This window comes from Neopelma chrysocephalum, unplaced genomic scaffold (genome assembly GCF_003984885.1).
Source record: "Neopelma chrysocephalum unplaced genomic scaffold, ASM398488v2 Primary Assembly neopelma1_76, whole genome shotgun sequence".
Taxonomy (NCBI): domain Eukaryota; kingdom Metazoa; phylum Chordata; class Aves; order Passeriformes; family Pipridae; genus Neopelma; species Neopelma chrysocephalum.
The window spans coordinates 1,268,401-1,287,500 of NW_020897737.1; the positions used below are offsets into that span (position 1 = coordinate 1,268,401).

The 19,100-nt window shown below is 39.9% G+C and overlaps 1 protein-coding gene across 1 annotated transcript; it reads right to left on the bottom strand.

Moving 5' to 3' along the window:
* Positions 1–1,308: 1,308 nt before the first annotated feature.
* Positions 1,309–9,632, bottom strand: PIGA (phosphatidylinositol glycan anchor biosynthesis class A). Its single transcript, XM_027688895.1, has 6 exons — positions 9,520–9,632; positions 8,639–9,297; positions 7,962–8,094; positions 6,765–6,897; positions 5,336–5,542; positions 1,309–4,366 (listed from the first exon to the last, which is right to left on the bottom strand). Exons 1-6 carry the CDS (start codon positions 9,558–9,560, stop codon positions 4,124–4,126), a joined length of 1,416 nt encoding a protein of 471 aa, XP_027544696.1. The 5' UTR covers positions 9,561–9,632; the 3' UTR covers positions 1,309–4,123.
* Positions 9,633–19,100: the final 9,468 nt, after the last annotated feature.

Sequence of the window (19,100 nt, forward strand, 5' to 3'; positions counted from 1 at the left end):
AATTGTTAAATCAAAATATCCAGAAAATGTCATGAGAAAGTGAATGAATAGAAGTAGTTTAGCTAGATCCTCCAAAGAACTGGAAAGATAATGTTTATATATCCTTAGTTTACAAATGTGCAAGGAATCAGAACAAAAGATAAGGCAATCCAGCTTAGAAGACAACTGATTTTCATTTTGGTTGACCATAACTTTATCCAACAGCAAGAAATGTCAGATGTGAAGAATTTGGCAAGGAAATAAAAATTGGAGGGATCCTCATCTCAAAGAAATTAAAAAAGGTATTGGTCTATTCTTATGCTAGACAATCTTTGAATTACAGCATAGTATTTTTAACTTATATCATCAAGAGTGTGAACATCAAATATATTCAAAGTAAAACAAGTGAGGAAAAACAGGAGACAGAAACACCCTGTCTTGAACAGAAGAGATCAGAACAAAAACATCTGTACAGAGAGCCGAGATATTTATTTTCTATCAGTTGGGTCTAATAAATGACACTATTCCCATACAAGCCTTGCCTTATTTGCATCCCTAGGTCAGCACACTTGCAACACTCCTGCTTTTGAAAAGAGATGTATACAGTGACTCACTGGTTGCTCTCAAGGCAATGTGGGGTTCACCTCGCCTATCTGCCACCCACCACAGCATGTAAGGTCTGGTTATCGAAACTCCTGCTGCTTCTTGGGCAGCAAGACAGCAAATTCCAGCAGGCAATTAATTTCCCCCATCTACCTCCAACACCTGTGTTGGCCAGTAATGCATCAGTCCGTCCTGCTTAAACAATGAGCTTAAAAAACTAGCATTTTCTAGACAACCATTTATTCACAGTTAAAGTTCGATGAATCCCTCACAAATATCATCTCCAGAATTATGACAGTGTTGAAGCAAGTCAGAACCTGAAAATAACCCAATCTACCTGTTGGGTTTACAAGAAAAATGCATAAATGGTAAATTCAGATGCATAACCATATCCTCCCTTTAGTTTTGTTCCCTTAAAAAATATCCACCTTTTATCTATGTCAATGCTCAAGTAATTAGGAAAAATTATGGAAGTCAACATACTATGGGTGTGAGGATGCACAGGAAATATCAGGAGAGTAGTTTAAAGATAGCAAATCAAACACTAAAAATATCTAAATATTTTTTGATTCAAGAAACCCATAAAACCATTTTGAGATTGATTATTCTTACATCTATTTATATAAAGTCTGCATTTTACTGAAGCATCAGAAAGATCTACTTTTACAATTATTTTTTAAAAGCCTACACATATATGAAAAAAAGGGACTAGTGAAGAGAAGTAAATATCAAAAGGGAAAAAATATGTTTATTTCAAAAAGATGCAGATCCGTGCACATCCACTAAAATGCAATCTGAAAGACTAATCTTACATCCATACTTAACTAGAGGCTTGTTCTGGTTTAACATACAATTTTCAATTATCAACACACTGTCCACATCTTAATTCACAGCATCTGCATATAATGTATTGGAAACACCATTTCTCCTTGTGCCTGGGGGATGGAATTTCATTGCAGACTTTGGGGGACCCTATATAAAGGTGTTTTTTGGGTGTTCCCTCCACCTACATGCCAGAGGCTCTGCTCTGTGCAAGACCTTAGTATCACTCTCTCTTTGGTAACATCTCCTCGTTATTTCATAATGATCACATTACCTACAAGCACAATTTAAACATTTTAGACTTTTTTTTTGTTATTTTATAAATTTCTAACTACACTCATTATCTCAGTTCATTTTTTTAGTGCTGTGATTATTTTATTTAACTTTTTCCATGTCACCCACTGATTTTTTTAAAACTGTAAAAATGGTGCAGAGACATCACCCCTTAGCCCACTGTACAAGGTCAGAAAGTGAATCATTCCTGCAGAGAGTTCTGCGTAATACAAGTGGTGTTACTTGAGAAACAGCATATTTGTGGTCAAACTAGTTATGGATTAAGTTTTTATGGCAGCTTGTACAGAATGTTTTTTAATAATCATCTTTTTATAAGAACTCCAACCACCAGTGATGGGAAGCAGCAACATGGTGTGTATTCTTGTACTTTCTAATTGTATGTTCCCACATACTAATGAAATATATCCACTCTTTATGGAAAGGTTAATAAACCTCTACATAAACTTTACATTGGGCTTGTAAACAAGACTATAACAATGTTTTATTATGTTATTCATAAGTACACAATGTTCCACAAAAGAAAAAGGTATTTTGAATAGGTTTTGACAATCTCTTTGATTTGTGTTTGTAGACGTTGCAGGAAACCAAAAAGAAATAAACCAGAATCAGCAAAATATTATTACAAATATACATATAACATTTCCCTAGAGCGATAATTAGTATTTTCAAATAGTTGTTAGAAACTTGAATGTTTGGAAAAAAAAACAAACACCAAAAAAAGAGTGACTTAGAAAAGTAAAATATTATCTTAATTCCACCCATTTATCCTTAATCCATATGGCACCATTTTAGTTGACCTCCACTTTTAATGCAGGGCTCAAAAAATTCAAAATGTAATACAACACATTGTATGTTACATATCAAAGGCTAAAAATTCTAGTAAAAGAAAATAGTCTTTGTATATGGCGTTTATTTTACATTACCTTTCTGTGTTCCATGAAAATATGTTCAATGAAATTATGTTTGTGGAATTACATCTCTAACCAAACAAGACGAAGTTGTGTTTTAAATACTACCCTTCAAGGGTTTGGAAACAGTATTTTCATATTGCACAGTGTTAATATTAATACAGTGTCTGACAGTACACAATACTCAAGAGTCATAAAATTTAGTCACCAGTGATGCTTGGAAAATAAATGAACCCAGTTCATTAGACAAGGGGGAATTTTAGGGGTGGTTAACAGAAATGAGATGAACGCCTCCTCTCACACACTGGCACGCTGTGCTGCCTCTTGTCCCAGGTATACATTGCTCAGGAATCCTAACAATTGCAAGGAGCCACATTTTTTTTTACCTCTCTGTGAAAAGCACCCACTTAAGGAATACCTTCCACTTAAGGGATACCTTCCTAAGATTCCTAAGATTTCACTTGCAGAACCTGACAGACAGTGTCTCAGATGTTGTGTAGGTGAAATCTCACACTCTGAACACTGTCTCTCCCAGAGATGGACTGAAATGCCACTTTGGTCTTAAGTAAGGGGAAGGAAAAAGAGAAAAGGGGAGAAAAAAAACCCAGTGGGTAGGAGGTGAGAGGGGAGAGAGAGTGATCAAGCACAATGGTACTTGTTAAGCCCTTCATAGATTTCACTCTCTCTCACACATGTTACTTCACACTTTGGCACAGTCTGCTGGAAGAGTTTTCAGGCCTGAGATGTTTCTGAAGGCTGTATTATCTCTAAATAATACTATTTCTTCAGCTATGTACTGAAAAAAACTGCTATAAGCTTTACACCACTTTCACACATGTAAGTGAACTGAATAAATTTAGCACCTCTGAAAATATCAAAAAATCATTATGGAATTTTCATTTAGCAACAGAAGGATCAAATCTGACTAGGGAAGAACTTCAAAATAATAATGCTGTGCAGGCAAAACACTGTCACTGGCACACAACTACTAGAAATAAGTCTCTGAAATTTACATGGTAATGGACTTTATGACTAATTTCAAGTGCCATTTTCATTTGAGGAGAGAAAAAATGTGTTTTGTTGGGTTTGAAGTTATTTTGAAAGAAGTCTTACAACAAAGATCACAGTAAATATCACAGATTAGCAGAGACTACTGTAAGCTAATAATGTTTGTGTTTTGCTTTTCCAAATACTACTAAAGTTTAAATCACTTTCTGAAATATTCAGAAAAATCTTGTGGTTTTGTTTCAAAGGCTTTTAACACATATAAAACCCCATGTTCTCCTCCCAGTTTTAAGTGCAAAGAGATGTCTATAAATTTGCATGAATTCGAAAGTAAACTAAAAATATCATCCTAAATTGAGGTAGCACATTTAACCAAGTTTCTTTCCAAGAACTTCAAAAAGAAACTGAAGAACTGTAAGAGTAAGGTCTCTGTCAGCAAGAATTAAACCCTTTAGTGACTGATGCATTCTTCCCTCACCACTCGAGCATTTTAGGAGCTTGGAAGTTCTTCTTTAATTCTTCTTTTTTTTTCCCGAAAAATACTGTTTAGTCCATGCACCTTCAGGTCCTGTGGCATCTATTGCAACATCAATAATGGAATCTGGAGTCATCCACCTCAGAAACGCCAAGAGAAGGAAGTTCAGAACAGCAAAAAAAGCAAAAATACACCCAGTCACTGGGCCACAGTGAGACATTAGTCTGTCAAGTCGTTGATCCATTGGTAAAACCAGTTCATCTGCAACCCTGTCATACACCTAAATGGGGAGGAGACATAAAATAAGATCTTAAAACAGGTAACTTAACAATGAGCTAACAACTGTATTGTGTACAATGCGAGTTCCATGCATACTTCTGCCAATTATATGAACATTTTTCCTAACAAGAGTTTTTGTGGGGGTTTTTGAAGAATGGGCTACATAAAAAAACCTGAAATCTAGGCTAACTTCTATAAAAACTTTGCAATTCAAATATTGCACTTGAAAATGATAAACTAGTTGTACATGATACTTCAAGGTGGCTTACAAGAGCCATATCTAAGTGCACTACAGTGTAAGTAGGAAGCATGTGGTTCATCTGTTCTCTCCTTCCTAAAACACAGGACCTGAAGTCAGAAGTGACACATCTCCACAGGTTTTTGTAACATTACTGCAGTTACCATTCTTCACTAACGGCAGAGGTTTTATGCTGAAGTGCGGTTCTAATTCTGAAATACCATTTCAAAACTATGAAAATTAATTTTCATTATAACGACAGCTTATGTAAATTCAGCTATAGTTCAGCCTTCTGGCATTAAACTACCTCTCATAATTTTAAACCCCTTGTTAGCACGTGGCAGACAAAACTTAGTCGTGACCTGTCTTTACGATTTCATACCTCTTATACAGCATATTTTCCAGTTATGCCAGAAAAGTTACTTCATGAGAAGACTTGAGTAAACACGAGTAGAAATCTAACTAAAGAACTAGGCTGTTCTTCAAAATATTTGTCAGCAGTTACAGCATATTAAAAAATACAAATAGAAAAAAAAAACAGGTATCTAGGGAAGTATTTGGGGAAAACAAAAAGCATCCTCTGAACCTTTTAAAACCGTATATGTTTGACAGGAAACATGTTTAAAAATTACACTGGAAGATTACACAGAAAATGTACATTGTAATATTTCAAAGCAGCAGCTGTTTCAGAAATGTATTTTATGAGAATTTAAAAGAAGTGGTTATACGTACTTTCTCAGTTCTCTCTGCAACATTCCTCCATGTATAAAATGTCTTTACTTTATTATGAACAGTTTCTGGAGATGGAAGTGTTCCTGATCTGAGTTGGGCAATAGCTTTTTCTAATCCATCACACAAAGATTTCACGGAAGGCTCACATAAAATAATGAGATTTTCTGGAAGCACCTCAGGAATCCCACCGACTCTTGTACTCACCACCTTGGAAACAAACAAAAGAAACAGTACATATGCAGCACAGCAATAAAACTGTGTGGTGGTACTGCTAATACAGTGTTTAGATGCAGCACTTGAGAAGAAAAATATCATGCTTTGGGAATTTGATCAGTACGTGAACTCCAGGTGTAGGCCCCAGAAAAGACCTGGCGTAGCAGATTATCTTTAACAATGTCCAGAGCGATTCTTTGGTGGCATGATAAACCAGAAGACTTGGTCTAATGAGTGCTTATGAGACATCTTTCCTAAAGGTGTTTGTAACAGTACAAAACTAAATCCGTGTAACCAGGTGTTGGATTCTTCCTCCAAAGTCCCTCATAAAATATGTTACCTCTATTTGGAGAGGACAGTTTTACCACATGCACTTTCAGTCTATGCCTTCTAGGCTACTGAACATTTAAAAGAATTCATTTATCAGTTCAGTAATTTTAATCTGAATTATTATTTTTAGAAGGAAATCAGAAATTACTAAGACTCACATTGTGTAATCATCTCTAAAAGCAGGCAACAAAAAGAAACTGCAGAACTTCCTCACCTCTAAAGAGGAAAACAGATAACAAGGGAATAACTACCACAACTAGGTTGTAACTGCCATCAAAAGATACTGAAGAAAAGAAAAAAATCAAGTCGCTCATATTTTCTATACTTCCTGTAAATCAGATACTCATATCAGTCTGTCTTTTTAATAAAGTTTCTTCATATTTTAATGTGAAAATTTAAGTTCTTTATGGCTATTGATTCGACTTCTTTTAAGTTGTTAATCTGAGTTGTAAATTAGCCAGAAAGGACTTTACAGTTCTCTCTCTCTCCAACTCTTCTCTTGAATCCCTACATAGTCAGGCAATTTTTCTGCAGGTCCTCTCGAAGCAGTGTCAAAGTAAACATTTGTGAACATCAACCACCCCAAAACTCTGTAAAGGAGTACATATAAAATAGCATTTTGGAGAGGCAGTCTGGCTAGTCCGGGGAACTGAGAGCAGATCTAAGTTTTATTCCCAATTCTGCACAAATTTCTTCTCAGAGCTTAAGTAGTTTCAATTAACCATCCTGTCTTAGCTTCCAGGTGATCTGTAAATGGGGATAATATTTATCCACCTTTTTAAAGACAGTCTCAGATGAAACCAAATGTTACAACCACATTTTATTTGATTGTGACCTTTGTTTAAAATGGATAAATGCTCTCTAGATACTGAGATTTTCTTTTTACCTGTAAACCACAGCTTGCTGCTTCCACAATAGCCATACAAAAGGCCTCAGTGAGGGAAGTGTTGAGAAAAATGTGTCCCTGGACTAGCACATTTCTAACATCCTGGTGTTCCAAGGCTCCGAGAAGACGTACTCTGCATACAAGAGGACAGAAATAATAGAGATAAACACTACATTTGGACTGTAATAGTGCTGTACAGTGTTACATATATTCTGAAAAAGGTACCAATGGTTCACATTTGTACAGTGAGAGAATGAACAAAGGCACCTTGGTTCCATTTTCTCTAATTTTTTCCAGCAATGGAGAAATAGAAGACTGCTTTTTATTGTCACATTGAAAGAAACTTCTGAAAATAAAGTTGAGGGGAGAAGTTGCTGTTATAATGACAACTGCCTTCAAAACATTCTACTGAGCTTTCTAGTTCTGCAAGAGAAAATGTTTTCCTTCAGTTAATAACTAAGATTTGTCAAATGCATTGTTTAAATTTTCATTGTGAGGTCTGATCAATCAGAGTCTGAGGGGGCAAAAGTATTTATGATACAATGATCAGAACCTATTATTTTTAAGAGATACCAAAAAACAGCAAAGAATAAAAGGAGAATGATACTGAAAAATAATTTTATGAGGGGAATCATTGACGGAATTACAAAACAGGCAACAAAAAAAATAAAAAAGAAAATGAAAAATTAAGAACATAAAACTGGCTTTGATCATGAAAACCCTCAAAAATACATAAATGCATATGTATCATGGGAACGTTTTGGTAACGCGGTACATGTTTGTAATATCACAAGAGCATTAGATAAGCACTATGCCAAGGGTTTCATAGTGAAATAAAAAAAAATTACTAGCAGTCACCATCACAGCAGCAGTGACACAAATGAGCTAACACCTTTGGCCACACAGTAATATGTGATCCAAGCATCATGGTTGCAGAGAGGAATATGACAAATTTATATCTAAGTCAACTTTTCTATGACTTGAGCGAAGGCTCATTTAGAGTCTAGTTTTATTAATCAACTTGCAGGATCACAGTCCAACTCTCAAAGTCTTCAGCGAGTGTCTGGTCTATTTGCTTTGCCTGTAATAAATTTCATCTTCGCCAGCCTCAAATTTTCAGTTTTTTTGGGGGGAGGGCTCAGGCAGTTCCCCACCCCTGAAGTACATTGAAAGGTCACAGACATTCACAAAACAAACCTGTCATGGAGCTGGTATCTTTCCCGGACTTCTTCCAGCACAATTCGTTTTGGTCCTTCTCCTCCAACTAAGAAATGTAACTCTGGATATTTCTGACAGAGCTCAGGAATTATACCACTAAGCAAATCTATACCTAAGAGTAGAAAATTAAGGGCAAGCAGTTACTGTACTTGATTTCAGAACTTCTCATGATGTATCCCACTGCTATAACTCTATTCAAGAGTAGGGGAAAAAAAGTCTCTTGAAGACAGTTACACTGTTGTATATAAAATTACGAAAAAAACCCACAGTTTTTGATCTATTAAGAGACAAATATGAAAAAAAATCACTTAAGTTGCTGTCACTTCATTAAATAAAAAACTATTAAAACACTTCCAAGAGAATAGATAGATTAGGGCCTAAATCATATGTCCAACATAAGCCAAACCTTCTATTTTATAAATTGCAATTTTCAGTATCTTCAATATTACAGAAGAAACAAAACTCTGAACCAACACATGCAAACCAAAATGTACATTTCTTCTTCTTGAGTGCACAGACACAAAGGCTCAGAACGGCCACCTCACCACTCCCATTGAAAATTCCATCCATACCACAGACACAGTGTAAGTGGTACCTAACCAAGATCTTCCTAAAGAAAAAGAACCAAAATAAACTTACATTTTAATCGCCATTACCTTTTCTGTAAACAAGTCTGCTGACAACAACAATTGTTACTGTACTGTCATCTCTCCTTGACGGGTCTGGAGTGAAGTCGGTGGGATCGACAGCGTTGGGGATGACAGAGACTATCCGAGGGTCCAGAGCCGCTCGCAGCACCGTGTTCTCCTTACTCGTGTAGGACACGCAGATGATGTGGTTGGTGTCGCACAGGGACACCGTCAGCAGCTTGTTGGTCAGCACCGAGCTGACATCGGCGAACCCGAAGAGGGAGTGGTCCGTGAAGACGGTGCGCAGCCCCATGGTCTTGGCGTGGAACAGCGCATCGTGGGCCATGGCGGAGAAGGAGCTGTGGGCGTGCACGATGGTCACCCTCTCCCGCACGAAGATGTACCTGAGCAAGGGCAGGCTGTGGAACAACGTGGTGGCCGTGGACTGGTTGTACATCACCTTTAGGGGCAGGTAGTACACTTTGAGCCCGCTGGTGAGATAGCGGACGCCCTTCCTGTGGCCGTAGGCGTGGGTGACCACCAGGACCTTGTGGCCGCGCTCGATGAGGCACTGCGACAGCTGGTACACGTGGCTCTCCACGCCCCCCATGTTGGGGTAGAAGAAGTCCGACACCATGCACACGCTGTGCGCTGCGGGGCCTCTGCCCGCCGTCCCGGGCCCGCTCCTGCCGGGGGAAGGAACCACAAGGCGCCATCACTCGCCGGCGGCCGCCCCCGACGACCCTCGGCCCCCGAACTGCCGGCGGCGCCGCCGGGCGCGGCCGCGAGGCCCGCGCAGGCCGCACGCACCGGGGGGCGGCGCCGCGGCCCCTTGAGGAGTCCGGTCACCCCGGCGGCCGCCCCGGGGGAGCGCGGGGACGGTGAGGGCGGGGGAACCGCGCACGTACCTGCCGGCGGCGGGCGCTCCCTGCGCGCTGCCCGGCGCCATGTCGCCATTGCCCAGTCACCGCGGCAACCGCGCGCGCCCGCACTGAGTCGCGCCGCAGCCAATCGCCGCCCTGCGCTGCGTCACGCGGGAAACGGAGCGCCAATCGGGGAGAGGGCACGTGCCGGGGGCGGGGGCGCCGCGCATCAGTCCCGCATCCCGCGGTCCCGCCCTCCGGGCACGACCTGGACAGTTGTTGTCAAAAAAGTGTAGTCTGGAGTGAGGGAAAGAAGTGAGCGCGCTGTAAAGGGAAGGAATTGCCTCACAATTCCAATGGCTTTGCCCTGCCCTCAGTGGAGGAGCTTTCCTGGAGTGCTTCTGTTTGGCTCGATCGCAGCTGGAGCCCCCGAAGTGTTCTCGATTCTTCTGCCACAGGTGCTGGAAGCTTGCTGTCTCTAAGTAAACAAATATTTTTACAGGCGGCCCAGGAGCTAACGCTGGGAAAGCATCTGAGTTGCGTGACTTGTGCTCTGACACTCCGGGCTGGCATCGTTTGGCTGTGTATTCCTGGTCTTCTGGAGGAGCTTTGCCATCAGCTTTTTGCAGCTCCAGCACCGGCCTGACTGCTTCTGACTGCCAGGAAGGGTGTGATCTCACCAGGCTGGGGTTGCTCATGCCTCTCCTGTATAGTCCCACAATTATGTTTGGCAGGTCCTTCCTCTTGCCAAGATTTCTGATACAGATTTTGTAAGATTCAATTCTGTCATCACTCCTATGCAAATATATGTGTCATGAGTGACAGTACAAACTGACCTAGGCTGGAGTGCTGGCTGGATTCCTGGTTAGGTTGAAGCTTGGACAGACGTGGTTTGGAGGCATTGATCCCACAAAGAACTGAGGAGGAAATCAGGCACTTCATTCTAGGGACTGAAAGACATGAAAGACGCTAGTGTGTTGAATAAGAAAAACATTGCTTGTTGTTTGAATTTTTCTCATGTGTTCAGAAAGGCGGGACCAGTATTGGCAAGTCTGATTTCATCATCGGATGCTGTTTCGGCATGGCAAAAACCTGAATTTCATGTGAGAAGCTGCATGTGAGGCCAGAAGAGGGGAAGCTTCTCACCAGCAGCAGCAGGGTGTGAAAGAAGAAGAGACTGAGAAGCAAGGGGCCTTAGGGATCCTAGTTCTTAGAAGAAACTGTATCCTGAGTGTAAAGCAGCGGCCTTAAATTACATCTATGAAGAAAACCCCAAAAATATCATCCAAGTAGTGCCAGGAGAAGGAGGTTCTCAGCTGCAGCACACCACGATGTAAGCCCTGGTAAATGATGGTGGTGACCTCCCTTGCTGTTAGGCTGCCTGAAGAATCAAGCTGTTCCAGTTACCAATTTTAGATGTCAGAAAAACAATGCTTATGGTTTTAACTATTAGGTAAATGTTGGGTTTTTTTAAACTAGTTCTTTTTCTGCACTCTCTAAAGAAGATGTCATTTTTGGTATGCAAGGTTAAAAATTCAAGGAGAAATCATAAATGGTAAATGACAAAGTAGCCCCTTTCTTCAGTGAAAGAAGTGGGATTTGATGTGTTTCATAAGCTAATGCTGACCCACTACTGTACAAAGCCAGAATGCTGGCACTGACCTACAAAACCTGCAATAGGACCACTTAATCTTATAAACTTCTTTTTATGCCACAGCAGCTGTAATTTTTTGTCCCTCTATATTTGTCTGAACTTTGGAGGGGACTTGGCACTTTCCCAGCAGCTGGCCATAAGCTCCACGTCTTTCTGAAGGAGATCAGGTAAAGTATTGTGGCCAAGCCTTCATGCCTCTGGCCCAGCATGTTGGCTCTGGTGGTCTGACACCTGTGTTCTTCATTAAACATGTCCAGTTGTGCCTAATGTCATACCTGTCAGTGGTCCAATCAGTCCCCCTATATCAGCAGCCTTCTCTGGTTGTCATGTTCAAGGGACCTTGAAAAGTTGGTCTACCAAGGAGAAACCTTAATGGAAAGGAATCTTTTCCACTGCAAAGTTGGCAAAGATGCTACTAAATTTTCTCTCCATGGCTGGTTCACAAAGATGGGGTAACAGATTTTTCACTGTCTGTGGTGTTCTGTTGTTTAGTAAGAAAATTGTCACAGATCCTGGACAGATCCAGACTCTGTCCTGCCCTGATCTGAGGTGGAGCTGATATTGAAGGCACCAACAGCTGAAGAGAGAATCAAATTTTCTTACTTTCTAAATGCTTGCAGTCAATGTATTCACTCCCTCATTTAAAGCACGTACAAGGTCAGAGTGAGACTGTGGAATATGTAAAGTAGAGAGTAAAGATGTTAAACCAGTGACAGCACAGTAATTGCTGCTTCCAAGCCTGGTCCTTGAATGCTCTCTAAAGCATCCTCATAAATTGAGTTAATGGAGAGAGAAGATAGAGGACACTTAAAGAGACTCCTGTGGCTTTGTTCTGGTAGCACATGCCATCATTCCTCAAGGAGACCACTTCACTGTTCTTGAAATTGTATTGAAACTTTCTGCTGGTACTCTCTGTTATCACCTCCCTCTCAGCCTCCTCTCAGGCTGAATTTGCTCTTCTCATCCCCAGTCTCGTGGATGATGTTGCTCCTATTGCATGTCTGTATGGAGCTAAAACTGTCACTATTTGGTGAAGAGGCTTTGCTGTGTGCTATAAGCTGGTGTATTTATTTACACTTAATAAGCCTAAAGCATGCATATTTATTATACAAAACATTAGTAATTGACAGAAACAAGCCATCAGCTGTTCACAACGTAGTTCACAACAGAGCTGTGAAGCAGTGCTGTTCTAGAGCCTGATGCCATGGCAAGGGAGCTGTAGTGCTCCTGAAAAAGAAATCTTGTGACATGGAATAGTGGTGTGTGTACAACCAGATAGCAGTGTTTTTTTCTTGGACATTTTCTTTCCATGATTCAGGAAAGCAGAAACTGTTGGAAGTGCCAAATGAAGATCAGTGAAAAATAGTACTGCTGAGTTGAGAATTGTGGCCTATAGATGCAGCATAGACTGATTAGTGATAGCAAACAGGAGAGAGCCAGAGACAACCCAACACCTTGTTTTAAAAACCACAGTGTTTGCAGGTTTTGATCCTGCTGGAATAAATATGCTCTAAAACAAGGAGGAAAGCATTATTTTAAATCTTTTTGCTGAAGAGAAAGGACAAACTGTCCTTCCATTTGGTTTACTTTTGTAGGGTAAGGCTGGAGAGCCTGTCATTTCTCCTAAGATTCCTGCTTAGAAAGAGTGAGGGCCCAAGTGTCTACCTCAGTGGTTGTTTTCTGGTGCTAGGAAATGCCAGCAGGATCTAATAGGTTTCTATAGTACCTTAAAAAGGTTGGGTTTGCCTGGTTTCCACTGGGTACAGCCCCTCCTATTACCTGGCTGCAATACCACTCACAAAGCAGGCAAGAGAAATCATGATTTTCTCATTCGAGTACCTGGATTTTCTTACAGACTTTCTCCCCTGTTCATGGAATTCCATAGAAGCTGGCTGAAATGACATGTTAATGTACTTCTAAAATACAGGTTTCAAGTTGAAAGCTTAACAAACTGCAGTGTAGTCCATGAAGGAAATTACCATTAAACACAAACTGGAAAAAGGGATTCTTTTTTTTAAGCCAAATTTCTCTCTTCAATGCCAGAAAAAAGGGTTGTTTTTCCATTTTAAAGACACATCTCCCTTCCAAGCAGGTTGGAGTTCATCTGTAGCAGATGAATTTGCTAATAGAAGGGAGCAGTTGATTGGCAAGGCCGTGCCTGTTAGATCTCACATCTGTATGTAATCTGTGCCTCTCACACACGCCCCAAAGTCTGAATCACTTGGTCATCCTCTGTGTACTAAAATGCTCCTCCCAGAGCCCAGAGCATTCTCTTCCCTCTCAAATCAGGACAGTAAAGGTGGGGAAGAGCATGAGGGCTTGGGAGCAGCTACCAGGATTAGCTTCCGGTCCTCTGGGCTTACCAACAGGTTACATCTGTGACCGTACCAGGACAGGACAGCTGCTCGCAGTGCATTGACAGTTGCTGAAAATAATCCTCTTTTACACCAGCTGTGCATAAGTCATTTACCACTTCCATGCAGGAACCATTTGGGTACCTGAGCACTTGGTTCCAGAGTCCTTCCTGGTCCCTAGCTGGAGCAGTCATTGCAAACAAAGCCTGGATGGTGTCTGTCTTCTGCCTTCTCAGATGAGGCGGTGATCCAGCCTGAATACTCCTCAAATGGGGCAGGAAAAGATTCCTGGGCACACAATGCAAAGTGATGGCTGTGCTTTCCCTGACATTTTAAGTCCATCAGGGAGACTGGTTGCTTTTGTACTGGCAGACCTGGAGGATATCTGTCCTGCAGTCAGCATACAACCAGTATCAACTCTCTAACAAGCCATCTGACTAACTTAAGAGAAATACAATTCTGCTTGTGTCTGATTTGTATCAAATCAGGTATAGTAAGACACAGACTTGGTGTCAATTATGAAGCCACAGTCTATTGACCACACTAGACTTGGTTTTACTTGTTTTTTTCCCCTCAGCTTTACTAGATTTTACTGTCTGTTTAGCTGCAGATCTAAATTTCTGTTTCTGCAGTCTTGGGACCACATCAAAGTACTTCAGCACTCAGGCATCAGCTGTAGTAGAAGAGAAGGCCCGTCTTAGAGGTCTTCTCTTTGTACCTCTAAGACTGTACTTGACAAACTCTTTTAAAAAACTCATGGGAATCTCTTTTGTAGAGTTCTACATTCTGTGAGTCAATACAAATGGAAGTTCCAGAACTGTCAGGTGGGTTTCAGCATTAAAATGCTAACAAAATGGGTTTAACTGAAAGTTCCACAAGAGTAATGACTTCTTGGTGGAGGTGGTAAAAAGGTGCAGTGACAACAGTAGATGGAGCTGTTGGAAACTTAAAATGTGTTTGTCCTGGTGGCAATGCAAAATATTCTCAGAGCATTAGTGTAGTACCTGCCTGCATTGTATAGTTTGTGATTTAAAGAAAACTGAGTTTCTTATGAAAACTAAGCATGAACTATCCAATATTTTGATAGTTTGTATCCAGATTCAATCTGTAAAGCAAGAATAATTAATTATACGTTAAAATCCATTAAATGAAACAAAGATTTCTTTAAGTTGATAGGATTATTGTAGCCATGAATATCTACAGATAAAAACAAGATGAGATCTCTGGAGAAAGCAGTAATTTTTATTTGACTGTTAGAACTGAGAAGACTCAGAGAGACTTCCAAGCACACAAACCCTTCTTGAGGTTTGAAAGGGAAGCCGCAGATTTCAAGCATTGTGCAGGTTGGAAAGTTATGCTCTGAGATTAATTTAATTAATGTGGAGCAGGGCAGGGTGATACGGTGATTGGACCCCAGGGAACAGGTAGAAAGGCATGGGCATTCTTAGCTGTGTAGTTTTAAAATGGGATGCACAGGTAAGTGGCAGATCAGAGAGAACAGATGACTTTCAAGTGATTTTCATTATATGCCTTTGTAACTGAGCCACAGGAAAACACTGCCATATATTGTGGAGACAATATCGTTAAGAAGTGTTGCATAGTCCTTGTGGGTGTGTTAACTTTTCCCTCGTGTTTCATCACCTGTATTGGTGATTTTATTCTGAGGACTGAAGATAAATAATTACTATGCAACCGTATTTGAGTGTTTAAATATATTCTGAATGGTTAGTCCATTCATAGGGAGCAAGAAATGCTTTCCCAAGAAACAAAAGTACATGACTGTGTGTAGACAGTGGGATCTGGGGTCAAGGGAAAGCTTTGGATAAATGCTTTGCCAGTGAGTCACCTCACAGAAACTTATGGGTTAGTCTGTGTATCTTGCATCACAGTTTCAGCTGGACCTGTGATACTAAGTCACACGTTAGAGATACAGTCTTCACCAATTAAAATAGCACTTAGCATAAAGAAGTGGAGCAAAAGACTAGGTGAAGTGCTTCCTATTTTCTTGATGCTTAATTTGTAATCACACTCAATAACTCGATATTTTTTGTATAACTACTGTTGTAATTTTAAATAAATAGCATATACTTGTGCAGACTAGAATTAAATAATTGACTATTCAGCCATAAACATTTTAAAGGTAGCTTTAGATGTTTAAGAAAGGAAGCAGTTCATGCTCAGTTATGAATCCTCAATGCTCTCAACCTGGAAGGACCTTTCACATTGAGTAGTATTGTAAAGTATGATAAAAGTGGAAACAAAGAAGGGGATTAATGGCATAGAAGTAAAAATGCAGATCAAGCCCTGCCACATCATTTTGTGCACTCATTTTGCTTTATTGGCTAAAGGAGCAGTTTCCTTTTATCTTAATTTAAAACAGACTTTTTACCCCTAAGTTAAAAGTTTTTATTGAGGTTTTTGAGTAACTGCTGATGTAGGAGTTTGATAAATAAAATGAACGGCAGTACATCACTTGTAACCCCTGACAAACAAACTTTGGGGTTTTTTTGACATAGACTGTAATAAATGGAACATAAATTCACTTGACCTGGTAACCACCTTGTAGTTCCAGAAAGACCAATTCACTCCACAAGTCCAGAATTAGAAGGTGACAACCTATTTGATATTTTAAAGTTGAAATGAATTTACCAGTTATTTAAAAAATACAAAGGAAACTGGCAGCTGAACAAAACCACAGTTTTGTCTTGGGTTTTCAAGATTTTCCTTTCCTTTTTTTTACACTACTATAAAGCAAAATAACTCTTGCTTTAAATAGCATAAATCCTGGCTTACAGTGGTACAAGAAAACAAAAATAAACCCAAGCAGATTCACTTTTTTTTGGCTGGAATAGAGAAAGGGCCTTTGCAAGTCAGCTGGAGTTGATGCCTAAAGGATACATTTAGATTTATGTGTTTGCAGTGTATATGGGTAGGACAGGATTTATATGTGCTGTCAACCTTCCTATGAATAATGCTTGCTATAAGCAATGTCACAGTACATGACCTGTGATGGCTTTTGAAGTGAATGATAGCAGTACTTTCAAGATGTGCTTGAATTTCATCAGTGTCACCAGCATTTGGTAAGATCACACATACCTCTGTCCTTCTGGAAGTCAAGTGCAGTTTTTGCAAGTAGATTAATATTTCCTGACCCCTCCAAATGTAATATGCATATTTAGTTATTATTCTGATCCAGTTTTTTCCTTGCCCCCTTCCTGCAAAAAGCTCTTCAAGTGAAAGCTAGCTGCTCATAAAAACTGATGGATTTAGAAACTTCATGTGCGTTTATTTAGAATTAACAATTAATATTTAAGTACCCGCATTTCTATTAAACACATAATAGAAATATCACATTAAAGACATCACTCACTATATGGAAATTAAGACATACCAAAACAGGAAGTTTTAGCATTATTCTTCTGGCTGTGAAATCTGTAAATCCTGTCCTTATGCTTAAAAAGCAAGTCATGCTAAAGCAGTAAGAGAAGGCCTTTCCAACTTCAAAGTGAACATTCCACTGTTCAATAACCCTCCCCCTGAGAAAGTCATTTAGTCATAGGAGCTAATGACATCAGTCATAAAACAGATCGCTATGAATTTTGCATACTTCATCTAAGTCTTCTGAATTGTTATATTAAATACCTTATTAAATTCTGTTGTATCAATAACTATTTTAAAGTTTGTTGAATATTTTTAACAAAGAATCCAGAATTTCGTAAATAAAATACCATTATGAGCTTTTATAAATCCTCATCAAAATCTAATTGTCTGTTTGTGTTTCCATCTCCACCCAGAGCCTCCTTTTAGTCCTGATTTTCCACATAAAGGATTTATGGCTATGCCATGGTGTTAAGCGATTTCCAGATCTTGTTAGAGCTGTGGCAGTGAAGACCATCACGTGGCACTGGCATTCACAACACTGTGCTTAAACTCTTGAGCTTTTCCATGTAGTATTTCAGTGAATGTTACAAATATGCAGTTACAAATATACTCTAGCTTTGGTAATTTTCTAATGATACGGGAGAGTGGGGTGGAAAAAAGCAGTGCCCTACAGAGCAGAGACTGGCACAGGGCCTTAGGAGCAGATGATCTGCTAGGGTGGGAATTCATTGTAAAGGAAATACACTGTAAGATGCCTGTAGGTTATACCAGAGTTGACAATCATATTTGGAATATAAAGAAGTACGTTCATGGGGCTTCTGGAAATTAGGTCCAAGAACCCCTAAGGAGCATGAAAGTTATAAACTTGGTAAAAATCTAAGTGTTTTGGCTGCTTAGATCACTCTTGTTAGTGACTGCTACCACAAACAGTTTCCTTTTCCATCTTCACAGTAAGCCTAAGACCTATTCTGAATCCACAAGCTTTCTGGCACACGACTCCTGAAAAATGGAAATCCCTCACAAGTAGAAGAAAATTTAGCGGGTTATATGTGAAAATAACACTGAATTTTATGTTGACCTTCAGGTGTGTTTTTGGTAATCACACATTTTCTGTTGTTTGAGCATGTTTTTATCTGTCCTGGTTTTGGCTGGGATAGAGTTAATATTCTCCTTAGTAGCTAGAACAGTGCTGTGTTTTGTATTTAATATGAGAATAATGTTGATAACACACTGATGTTTGGGCTGTTGCTAAGTAGTGCTTACTCTAAATCAAGGACTTTTCAGTTTCCCATGCTTTGTCAGTGAGCGTGAGAAGCTGGGAGGAAGCATAGCCAGGATGGCTGAACTGAATGGGTCAAAGGAATATTCCATACCATAGGATGTCGTACCTAGTATATAAACTGGGGGAGTTGGGAGCGGGGACAGGGTGCTGATTGCTGCTCGGGGATGGACTGGGCATCGGTCAGTGGGTTTGTTTTATATTGTATTGTTATTGCACATTACTTGTGTTTCTCGAGTTTTATTCCTCTCTCTCCTTTCCATTACTACTAGTATTAGTAGCAGCAGCAGTATTATTATTATGTTTTATTTTGTTTCAATTATTAAACTGTTCTTACCTCAACCCATGAGGTTTACCATTTCTTTCCAAATTTCCCCACTAGGGTGGTGGTGGGGTGAGTGAGAGGTTGTATACTACTTAGTTACCAGCTGGGTTTAAACCACAACAGTACCAAAAATATTTGCCTAGGTGTTTAATGAAGTAATCCACAGGATTTAACAGCAAAATTTTGAGGCTAAAGGTTAAATTTGCCCAGAGGCTTAGACTGAAAGAAGCCTGTGGACATGACAAGATCTCATCTCACTCCATCCCATTGGGATCTTCAGCTCTGCATTGGACCTCCAGGCACAGGTCTGTTTTTCAGCGGAATGGGGATGTGTGAAAACCTCAGAGCAGGGCTTACAGTGGTGCCCAGTGGTTGTACCTTTCCATCCTAGGTATCCTAATGGCTATTGCACTCTCCTGGGTTAGGTGGTTCATGTCCAGATCCCTCTCTGTCTCTGTCAGAAAAGCTTTTGAATATGGTTTTCAGCCCCTCAGTGACTGCTTTATGTAACAGCCTTCTGGAGTTGAAGCAGACTTAATTTTCTCTCAGGTAGGAGCAGTTCAGTTTTGAAAAAGGAAGTTAATATATTCACTGGTCAGGATAGAAAACTGAAGAAAACCTCTACAGATCAAT

What these genes read in the sequence shown, in the direction of transcription:
- PIGA (XM_027688895.1), bottom strand. Translation starts at nt 9,560, where the DNA reads ATGGCGCCGGGCAGCGCGCAGGGAGCGCCCGCCGCCGGCAG. An exon ending in AGATACCAGCTCCATGACAG is followed by an intron (nt 6,898 to 7,961) that starts GTTTGTTTTGTG and finishes TCTTGTATGCAG; the next exon opens with AGTACGTCTTCTCGGAGCCT. An exon ending in TTGCAGAGAGAACTGAGAAA is followed by an intron (nt 4,367 to 5,335) that starts GTACGTATAACC and finishes CTCCCCATTTAG; the next exon opens with GTGTATGACAGGGTTGCAGA.